The following is an 11,801-nucleotide window of genomic DNA, read 5'->3' on the forward strand; positions in this document are numbered from 1 at the left end:
TAGCCAAAAATAAAATAAAAAGAAACAGATGCAGAAAACAAAGGAACGAGAGTTTTAATTTTCCCTGCACCTGCTAATCCAGCCAAGGTGACGAAGGAATTTATATATAGTGGTCACCCACATTGAAACGACAAGTAATACGCGTAAACGCGTTAAAGGACGGCCAGATCATTTTTTTTAAACAACCCTACACTTTTAACTGTTTGCAGTAAAACAACAAATGATAACTAAAATACAATTTAAAGATATTTGTAAAGTTAAATTAATTTTTAATTTAGTTATTTTTTAATAATTTTTTAATAAACTACATATTTAATCACTAAATTGTTTTTACAATTTTATTTTGATCATCTATTTATTTTTTAAAAATTTATTATTAAACTTATGTTTATATTTTATTTTGATATTTCATTATTGAAAAATTAATGATGTAGTGTAATCATAAAATAAAATTACATCTATAGTTTTATTTATTTATAAAAAGAAGTGATCAAAATAAAATGAAAATATAAATTTAATGATAATTAAAAAAACAATTAAATTATTAGAACAAAATCTTAAAAATAGTTGAATCATTAAATATAAAATATATCTTTAAATATTTGTAGTTAATGTGAATACATTTAGTTTTCTGGAGATTGGGACCAGAATGTAATTTACTGCTACGCGGATTTGTTTGGAGAAATATGGTTGATTGACTGTTAATTTGTTTAGTGTCTAGTGTGTCTTTTCTGCATGATTATTGTACGATTTAATTGTATTATATATTTTTAAAATATAATTTTTATTTTAGATTAATCTTTAAATTTTTAAATATTTTAATTTTATTCTTAAATTATGACATTCATTTTAAATTAGTCTTTAAATTTTTTTACATTATAATTTCATCCCTAAACTATAACACTCTTTCTAAATTGGTCCTTAAACATTTTAATATTCCAATTTTATCCCTAAATTCATCCAAATATTTAATTAGTTTCAACCATAGTTCAACTTTTTTTTTGTTTGAAATATACAATAATATAACTTGGCCTAACGAAGTAATGATTTTATTAAAAAGGGATGTGATTAGTATATAAATATAGTTTGGGATGAAATTAGAATGTTCAAAAAGTTTAGGGACCAATTTAAAAAGAAGGTCATAGTTTGGGATGATATAATTAACTCTTATTGTATTAAAGTATTAGCATTAATAATTTTTTTTGTTAAGCTAAAAGTTATTACAATGTAGTATACGTTTTAAATCCACTCAATAATTTAAGAATTAACGTTCAATCATTATTGCAATAATATAAAATAATTTTTTTAAAAAATTTTAAATTTATCAGATTATTATAAAATATTATTGTATGTTATAACATTTTATGATTGAAATAATTATTTTAATATAATTTAATAATTATTTTATATACTACTTTTAAGATATAATTATTGAGGGTAGTTTGGGAATTTGGTGGTCAGAACATGGGGACCTTAATATCAGTTACTATCTTATGCATATGCTGTTTAAATAATTGGGTTAAACTCTCGAGATAACGTTCTCGAATAAATTATTTTACGAGATAATGCTCTCCCAATATTAATTGCTCAAATAGGGTGAAATCTACAGTGTTGGTCGTAGGTCGCCATGTCTTCCCGGCGAGCTATGAGAGAGATTGCATGTGCCATGCACGTTCCAACACGTTGGGCATCCGAGGCCATCCGACCGAGCTATGCGAGGGCAATAGGAATCACGCGAGGAGTAGGAGGGAGTGTATGTCGACCTACAAGATCGTCAGGAGTGCATGGCGACCTACAAGGTCGCCCGGAGGGCATGACGACCTATGCTTGGGGACGTGCATCACTGGCCACGTAGTAGGTCGCCCGGAAGGCATGACGATCTACGTCCAACACTATAGATTTCACCTTATTTGAACAATTAATCTTGGGAGAACATTATCTCGTGAAATAATTTGTTCGAGTATTTTTAATTTATGTGCAAGATGAACTGGTTACCTGGAGAAGCGGTTGTGACTAGAAATGCAGAGAGGCTAGAAAACCGAAAGAAAGACTTAAAATAAAACAGCGGCTAATTAGCAATACCCGGCGTTTCCGGTGGATTCGGCTGTCTGATCTTCAATAGTCGTGTGGGAATTGGGCGGTGCTCCTTACTTTTGTTTTTGTTTTTATTATTATTTTCTGATCTATTTTCGGTTTCCCTTGATTATTCTTTTGTATTCCATTGACTATGCCATTATTTATTTATTTATCTAATTAAAATAAAAACGATTAATATTTTATTTGCTTCCTATTATTTGTCTTCATTGTATTGAATTTCTAGATTCTTTGTTTTGTGTGAGTTTAAGGCAAGCTTGTTTGGCAAATTGCGGGGGTGGGATCCACTTGTGAGAAAATAAAAGTAAAAATGTTGTATCGTAAAGTAAAGATTTAAATGGGATCTAAAATCGGGAGTAAATAGTCTGATATCCTTTGAGAAATTTATATTCATATCTTAAAGTATTATATGTTAGTACGAATTAAATAATCTCAGAAATTAATAAATTTATTATTATTTTTTGAATTTTTGAACTCAAATATCACGTTTTCATAGATACAAGCGCATATTATTGAAAAGTTGAGAATTTTAAAATATATATTATGTTATGTTCACTTAAAATTTATAAAAAGAAAATATTATAGATTAAGATGTTATATTTTTTTGAAAAACATTTAAAATATTTTGAGTTTCTCAAAGACATACATCTAACATGGATATTTTTTTTTCTTCAAATTAGTGAGCTTGCTCACCACGACTGCTGCATCGCCTTCAATTATTGTGTCTTCCCAACCTTGTTTCACCGCTAATTGAAGACATGTTATGAATGATTTTGCTTTATCTATTTTCGACTCAACACAGTCTGTGAGTTTACGTGCATGGCATGCAAGCATTTAACTAAATTAATCACGTGTTACCACGCCATGGAGACGGATATGGAGCTAGGATTTGCAACCGAAAATTCTTGCTGCAGTGATTTGGCATTCTCTGCCATTAAAAAAACATGGTTGAAGGCTGAGGTTGATGTTATGAGTTCAATTGTTGTGTCTATTCCAAGTGTTCCAAAAGCAACACAACAAGACGTAACAAATCGATTCATAACAACAACTTTTAACCATATTTATTAAAATATGGTTATAAATAAGTTATGTCGATGTTAAAATTGATATACGGTTTAATATAATAACAATTTTAATCCTAATTCGAGGATCAAAATAACAATGAATAATTGTATTCTACAACAAATTACTGATAAAAACCTTCATATTTTATTCGATCGGTATAAATCAATTATATGATTAAGAAAATTACATTACATCTTTATAAACTTTTTATGCAACAAAAAAATATGACTCAAGATAATATTGATTAAGAGTCGATATAATATATTTTTCTTTGGCTGCCCTTCTGGTTCTCAAGGCTTTGCTTTGAGTTAATTTGGACTGACCCGAGTCGTATACATGGCTGTGGTGGGTGAATCTCCCAAAAGGGATTTTCTTAATAAATTTTAAAAGATAAACTGAGTCATCTTGTTGTGGGCTCGTGGCATTGAACTCGGACCATGATGTCCATAATATATATTTTATTTAATTATTAGTATTTGATCTCTTAATCTAGATTAAAAATTATCTAGATTTATTATAGAATAATTTTTCTAATTTAATTTATTTCATTAACAACGTCAAGATTTATTTTCAAGATTCATTTTCAGTTTAATCCATGTTATCTGTAATATAATTAACAATATAAAATAATATCACAACTATATGAATGCACGCTAGTTGCAGGGTGCCATGCAAGTTGAGTTCACTATATACTCACCACATAAAACAATATGAATATCTTCATCTTATCCATTCATAATTTAATCAAAAATCAAAAACAAAACTTTGAACGACAATCTTGTCAGTTCTGATTCATCCCCATATCATCACCGTCGGTGAACTTATCAGGCAGAAGTGGTGTTTCCAGATCAACTTGACAACTCTTGTCAGATGACACATCTTGCACCACCCTTGTCTGGTCGTTCAGCAGCGTTGGATCCGACTCATGTTCCCTTTGTTCAAGGTCTTTAGCTTTACCCCATAGCACAATATACAAACCCACAATCACCGCAAAAGCACCCACCAAGCTGATCCAAAACCATATTACCACATATTAATCAATCTTTTCCCCAAAAAAAAAACGTGTAAATCTGTTCATTTTGAAGTTTTACCTTCCTGTGTATGTCTCCTCGTGTTGGAATACAGCAGCAAATACCGCGACAATAACAGTGCATAGAGGGTTAAACACGGAAGCAAAGAGTGGACCTCGTCGTGAAATGCACCAGGCTTGAACGAAGAACGACACTGCCAATGCCATTCCCTAAAAAAAATAAACATTTTCAACTCATTTTAAGATCCAATGCTTTTGGAATTGAACGATGACATAGGAGAATGATTGTCTGACCGTATATAAACAGCAATAAAGATCTAGATATGAGTTCAGACTCCAAGCTCCTACATCTTTCTCCACCAACAATGCCACTGTTGCTGATTCTAGTGTGGCCAGGAAACACATCCAAGTTGATGAATACAAATGATCTGGACAGATTGCTGAAATTGGTACCTGCAAGACCATCCAAAGTGACCAGAAAAAGCTGCTTGCAAGCAGAAGTAGACACCCCATCAACCAGGTTTCACCTCCAGTGCCCAACAAAGACTTTGGAGGTAATAGTTGTGTGTTTAGTAGCTTTGGACCTTTGAGCAACGCCATGGAAATGGCTCCACCCACACAGATCACAGTTCCTAGTATCTTGGCTAAAGTTGTCAGGCTTCGTATGTTAAGTTTCTCCAGCCTAATCATATCAAGATCAGCTTATCAGGAAAGTTTAAAAGATTCCCAGATTGTGGTGTATTATGAATTGTTTTAATTAGTAATTACCCAAGAATGGCAGTCAATACAAAGGTGACTGCTGGGATTAGGTTGGTCATTGCACTTGTTACTGTTGAAGACGACAAGTATAGCCCCTCGAAATATGCGTTCTGATTGGCTGTAACACTGCAAAAACAAACGAAAGAAAATGAATCATTCATTCATCCATGATAAAAGGAAAACAAAATAGAATAAGCCAGCGGCATTCACCCAAGAAGAGAAGCAAACAATATCCATCCAAATCCCTTCAACCCCAAACTGCTCCTTGATGAGTTTTTCCTGCCAACAGCAACAAAAACCATGTGAGAGATGAATATACATACATAACTCGTCTGGCATGAGGAGAAGATTGCAGAGTTACCTCCTTGAGACGAAAGCTATAGGGGCAATGAGCAAGGTTGCAAAACCCTGCCTATAGACAACAAACACCCTGGGACTCAGCCCTTTCACCAGAGCAACCCTGGTGAATAGAGCTACTCCGGCATAGATGAATTGCAGTCCGATCATGGCCATAGCAGGCAAGTAAGCATCTGTTCTTCTTCCCATATTTCTTTTCAGCACTGCAACTTCGGTACCTAAAAACTTCAATATCTATGGGCCTTATAAAGCAGGAGATCAATGAAAGAAGCTGCTAAAGTTTTGGTGTGGTGAACCGAGTCAAAAGAAATGCACCGTGATTAAGAAAAAAACAAACAATAACGTGCCAAGAAAACAATTATATTATCTTTTGAGGTGACGCGGCGAGTTCACATTGTTATTATCGTCGAAACTAAAATAAAGAAAATTATTGGGTTTGGAGTTTATCATTTATGTATATATTATCCTTCAATACAATTGGATTAGGATATGCATGGAACTTATAACGTGTCGTGGATTTTCTGAGTTGGAGATTTGACCTATCTGTCATTACTGTGATATAATAATTTTTTATACGTTTTATGAGTTGGCTTTGTCTTGCATGAATGGAATAAGGAATTCTTTTAGGTTAAGAAGTAAAATTTAAATATAATTTTATTAATTGGTTAAATATTAGTCGATAGATACTGCTATTATTATTACAATTAAAAAGGCTTATGTGTTTAAATATAATTATTTTTAATTAAATATTAAGAGATTAAAGGCAATTTGATTATTTTTTTCGTTTTAAAGACCATTGTAATCCTAATTTCGCCGCAGACAGCTTGGGCCTACACATACACGCTGAGCACATGGAGACTAATATTCTGAGATGAAGGTGAAAAAGAAGGATATAGAGGATATACCTCAAACAATATAAAATAACTTACCAACTTGTTTCCTTTTTCTCTTTAATAAAGAGCTAATGTCCTACAGTTGAAAGATGCAAGGCATCCATTGCTAGCAGAGGAATTGTTCTAGTCAGTGGGGACGTAAAGTGAATGATATCCAGATTACTAGGATCAATACTTTTCGCCAGCATGTCTGTTGGTTTATTACAGTAACGAGGAATCTATATAATATTCGTAGCCCATTTGCGGTGTCTGAGGTTGTCAATAATCTAATTAGAGAGAATGGACTAAGACTTGTGTTCGATGCATTTAGGAGCTTGATTGCTTTTGCACAAATTCAAACTCCTGTTCCTAGGCGAATTGAAGTCCAACGAGAACCGTTCAGAGTTCAGCTTGAAGAGCTTGTATAATCTCAATAGTATTCTGAAAACCTGAAAGTCAAGTTTCTGATCGATCATGGATAAGACTAGGGATGGGCATGGGCCGGGTTTTTGGTCCACCCGACCCGACCCGATAGATAGTTTAAAAAAACCCGATCCGGCCCGAAATAATAATAAAAAATTATTTTTATTCAATAAAAACAGTGACTAAATTGAAAAAATAATATATGGAGGGGTATTATTGTAATTATTCCTAAATATATATGGTAAAATTATATATTTTTCCCGGGTCGGGTCGGATTTTTTTCACCCTAAACCCGAATCCGACCCGAACACCACATAAAAAAACCCGACCCGACCCGAACCCAAATTTTTTTTTTTAGAAAAATCCGACCCGATCGGGTCGGGTCGGAACCCGTCGGGTTCGGGTTAGATGCCCATCCCTAGATAAGACCACCGATAGAATAAAAATAAAATAAAAAAAAGGATCTTTGGTTTTTTTTTTTAATATATAAAAATTTAGGTAAGAGGTAATTTTCCAATCCAAAGTCAGGACATACCTAAGACTCAATTAAAATTTATATAAAAATTTAAAGATCGTTCATTCCATCAAGTTGATGGATTAGTCCTCCGTTTTTTTTTTAAATGGTGGCTGCCCTTTATTTCCGCTGTGTTGTACAATCGAACTCTAATAATCATTGAACACCTCTGCACGAATCTCACTACGTGTTATAGATTTAAGATTCAAATTATGCTATACTCTTCATTTAAAAATCATCTTTACACATTTCAACTATATATATTCTCTGATAAATTTTTTTTTTGGATAATTTCATTTTTATTACCTAAGAACAGGTTCTATTACAATCAACTAGGACAAGAACAAACTACTAACAAAAAGAATCAAAATCAATACAAGTCCCAGTGCTCAAGTAGAGAATTATTAACACTGTCATTCCTATTTATTTTTCTATCTCTCAATTGAATACCAACTACATCCTTTATGGCATGAAAAAGATCTTTAGGATTTATGATTCTTGCTTGAAACAGACGTTTATTTCGTTCATCCCAAATGGTATATATAAGAGAAGTAAATGTGAGCTTCATAATGGAAGTTAGAAGAGATTTTCCCTTCCATTTTGAGCAAGCCCAAACAATAAGAACATCCCAAGAGCATATTGTAAAATGAAAACCAGAGAGTGAGCAAACAGAATTCCAAAGTTGAACAGCCACTGGGCATTGGATGAACAAATGTTCCCTAGTTCCGCATGGATCATCGCAGAATATGCATTTGCAGTCCGTGATAAGTCCCAGTCGATGGAGTCTATCTCTTGTAGGAAGTTTATCAAGTAATGCCATCTAAGAAATCAAATTATATTTGGGGATATGTAGGGGAAACCAGATAATTTTCTGCCATGGAACATGAGGTCGTCTATCTCGTAGAGCATCCCAAATATCTTTTATTTTCACTGCTCCAGAATTGAGAATGGGATAGGCCACAAATCTGAGTTTAAAGATACGCCTTAGGCTCCAGCTATAAGAGGGTCGAATGACAACGTTCCAGAAATCGTTGTCTTTTAGAACATAATATTTAATCCAAGCTACCCATAGAGAGCCTTCACCTGCTAGAATGTTTTTAATTAGGTAGATCATACAAGCTTTGTTCCATGAATTCAAGTCTTTAATACCAAGCCCACCCTCAGATTTAAGGAGACATACATTCTGCCAGCTCACTCTAGCACCCGAAGCAGATTTGTCAGCTCCTTTCCAGAACAACCATGAACAGAGCTGCTCTATCTTGTTTAGTACAGAGTGTGGCATAAAAATCTGTCTGCACCAGTAATTGGAGATACTAAACAGTACTGTTTTTATTAATTCAAGCCTTCATGCATAGCTTAGAGTTTTAATAGACCAATGATTCAACCTTACTCTAATGTTATCAAGGAGAACCCCGCAATCCTTTTCAGTGATTTTTCTACAGACCATCGGAATTCCTAAGTATCTGACAGGAAGAAGATCGCATTTAAAACTAGTGATCAGTTGAATGTCCTCAAGGATTGATGGGTGCATTCCAGCAGCATATAAATCACATTTAGAGGCATTAAGTTTGAGTCCAGACATCTCATAAAACTGGTCTAAGACACTAGTGACCCCAATTATCGATTCAGTTGCGGCTTTGCAGAAAATTAAAAGATCGTCAGCAAAAGATAGGTGAGTAATACCTATTCCTTTACATTTGGGATGATAACAAAAAATGCCTCTAGCAGCTGATAGATTGAGGAGTGCAGAGAGGATATTCATTGAGAGAACAAACAATAACGGGGAGAGGGGATCACCTTGTCTAATACCTTTAGCTCCCTTGAAAAAACCAATTAGGCTCCCACTGAAGGAAATAGAATACCTTGTTGTAGAAAAGCATAGTTCAATCCAGTTAATGAAGGTACTTGGAAGTCCAATAGCTTTCAGTATGAATGAAATGAAATTCCAATTTAGCGTATCAAAAGCTTTGTGAAGATCAATCTTGAGATAGCATCTTGAGGAGATATTCTTCCTGTTGTACCCTCTAACTAGTTCTTGGGCTAGTATAGTGTTATCTATTATGCTTCTTCCTTTAACAAAAGCAGTTTGGTTGAAGGAAACTATATAAGGAATTAGGGATTGCAATCTACTAACTAGAATTTTAGAGATGGCTTTATAGAAGACAAAACAACATGATATAGGTAAGAAATCTTTGACTTTGCTTGGGTTAGGGTCTTAGGCACCAAAGCAATAATGGTGGCATTAGAAGCTGGAAGAAAAAAAGAATCAGAGAAGAATTGCTTTACAACTGCAATAGTATCTACTCCTATGATATACCAAGCTTTTTTGAAGAAGTAAGGAGTATATTCATCCGGGCCGGGAGACTTATCATTACCTTGGCAGAAGAAAACAGCCTTGATTTCCTCACTTGAGATTTCCTTAACAAGGTCTTGGGCATTATCATCGGTCACAGTGTACTGAATAATGTCTTACAACAAAGAAGGATCAATAGTTTGTACCTCATTATCAATATTTTAATTTCGCACCTCATTCTATATTTTGGCATTCATAACCTAAAATCAAGAGTAGCAACATGAGTCGCGAGATGTCGGCAAGTGAACAGTTTCAGAGAGCTGGGGAGCTTTGTTAGTTATATGGTGACAAAGATACCTGGGCAACCTATCCAGCTACAACCGCCATAGATGGTCCCTCTCCTCTCTTGCATCTTTACCAAAAACAAACACCATCCCATCTGCCTTTTTCAATATTTCTCCACAATTTGATTAATCCAATAAATTAATTTTTATTTTATACATCAATAATTGTCTTCCTCCTCTTAAATACATGAACCTCTAATTAACACATGGATGCAAACACACGTGGTGGCATTTTGGGCATAATTATTCACTATAAAACTAACGTCTTCCCTCTCTACTTTCGATCACCAATCTCCCTTGCAGCAATTCTATAGTGCAAAAAATGAGATCATCAAAGCGTTGCCCTCGATTCAGAAGGAAGGTTTTGGTTATGAGAGGGAGAAAGACCCGAAGAAATGGCACCGAGTCTGTAAGAACGTGCATTGAAAGGAAGCTTCTGCAGCTGCAAAGGATGCTTCCATCTGCTTCTTCCGAGATTAATGGGGAAACGTTGTTTCAAAGTACTGCTGATTATATTTTTCTTCTCCAAGCTAAACTGAGTTTGCTTCACTGTTTATCTGCTTTTTATGGAGTCTAGCAGCTGCCGTTTTATATTGGGTTCTAGTTCGTTTTACTGTTGTAAATGATCAGATGAATGTTTCCCGTAATATGTATTCTTTGATGTCTGTGTTCAATTCTTTAATAAAAGAATACGTTGCATAGATTATCCAATCATCAATCTTCCGGTATAAAATCCTCTGCCGCTGTTTTCACCCAGAGAAGCGATCCAAGTTCGGTAAGAAACAAGATCTCATCAATTAGCAATGCTCTACTTCTTAAAAGAATCATTGCGTGCAAGCCGTTCGGACAAAAAGCCTGCAGCCACACAGGGACGGTCTTCGTTCCGGTTGGATCGGATTTTTGACCCACTCAAACTCGACTCAAAAAGTAAACTCCTATAATCGCATCCGACCCGAATTTAAGAAGATTCAATCTTACTTAAAATGCGACTCGACATTTTAGGTGAAAACTTACTCCCGACTCATATATATATATATATATAAAATAAAGACATAATAAAAAATAAAATATTAAATTATTATAATTATCTGTCTGATTTAGACTCCGATACACTGTAGACAACAATTACATCCGATACTGTTAGAGAGAGACTTTAATGGTTCTTCTTCTGTCAGTATTAGGTTTCTGGTAATTAAGCACTTCATTTCCGACAAATACATAACAACTAACGTGATGATGAACAAACCAATTATAATCAGATTCAACGCCGTAATTTTATTGAATAATACATATGTTTTATTTTATTTTATTAATTATAGAACAAGTTCATAAATATGGAACACAAAATAGAAAGAAAAATGATAAATTTAAAAAGTAAAATCAAACAACTCGTAAGGAAATATTTTGAGTTGGATTTAAATTGTAAAAGATCCAAAAGCCATCGTATTGGATCTCCACTGAGGTCCATAACTAATTAGTTATGAACAGTTTAATTTACGTATTCTTATTATACAAAAATCATAATTAATGCATAATTAAAATAATAATAATCAGAATATATTAAATTTAAATCTAAATAGTGTTTATAAATTATGTTTTTCTAATTAGACACTATTTATACATTAATCAAAATAAAGTTAAGTAAAAAATTAAACACACGATGAAGTTTGAAACTTGTAGGAATAGAAAAATATAAAAGTTGAGATGCAAAATGGGGACGATAACTCATTTATTTATATATTTTATGTTGTAAATTATAATTATATTAAAAATATTATATATCTATAAAAATAATTAGGATTTTTATACAGAAATTAAAATTATTTAGGATTTTTTTAATGAGAACACCCAACAGACATTCTTCATTTTTCTCCAATAAAGGTTACATTTTTCATTTTTTATACAGGAACCCAAAAGTTAATCTTCAAAATAATTAGGATTTTTTAACGAGAACACCCCAAAGTTAACTATTTTTCTCCAATAAAGGTCACAATCTTCATTTTTTATACAGAAAGCCACCCAACAGACGCCCCTAGCCACAATTTAATAA

The 11,801-nt window shown here is 33.4% G+C and overlaps 1 protein-coding gene across 1 annotated transcript; it reads right to left on the reverse strand.

The window, feature by feature from the left end:
• Nucleotides 1-3,940: 3,940 nt before the first annotated feature.
• Nucleotides 3,941-5,521, reverse strand: LOC120201307 (WAT1-related protein At4g28040-like). Its single transcript, XM_039201942.1, has 6 exons — nt 5,310-5,521; nt 5,159-5,227; nt 4,958-5,074; nt 4,484-4,871; nt 4,251-4,399; nt 3,941-4,166 (listed from the first exon to the last, which is right to left on the reverse strand). Exons 1-6 carry the CDS (start codon nt 5,492-5,494, stop codon nt 3,941-3,943), a joined length of 1,134 nt encoding a protein of 377 aa, XP_039057873.1. The 5' UTR covers nt 5,495-5,521.
• Nucleotides 5,522-11,801: the final 6,280 nt, after the last annotated feature.

Source organism: Hibiscus syriacus, unplaced genomic scaffold (assembly GCF_006381635.1).
Source record: "Hibiscus syriacus cultivar Baekdansim isolate YM2019G1 unplaced genomic scaffold, ASM638163v2 tig00007179_pilon, whole genome shotgun sequence".
In the NCBI taxonomy this organism is placed as follows: domain Eukaryota; kingdom Viridiplantae; phylum Streptophyta; class Magnoliopsida; order Malvales; family Malvaceae; genus Hibiscus; species Hibiscus syriacus.

What these genes read in the sequence shown, in the direction of transcription:
- LOC120201307 (XM_039201942.1), bottom strand. Translation starts at nt 5,494, where the DNA reads ATGGGAAGAAGAACAGATGCTTACTTGCCTGCTATGGCCATGATCGGA. An exon ending in GTATTGACTGCCATTCTTGG is followed by an intron (nt 4,872 to 4,957) that starts GTAATTACTAAT and finishes TGATATGATTAG; the next exon opens with GCTGGAGAAACTTAACATAC. An exon ending in GAGGAGACATACACAGGAAG is followed by an intron (nt 4,167 to 4,250) that starts GTAAAACTTCAA and finishes GTTTTGGATCAG; the next exon opens with CTTGGTGGGTGCTTTTGCGG.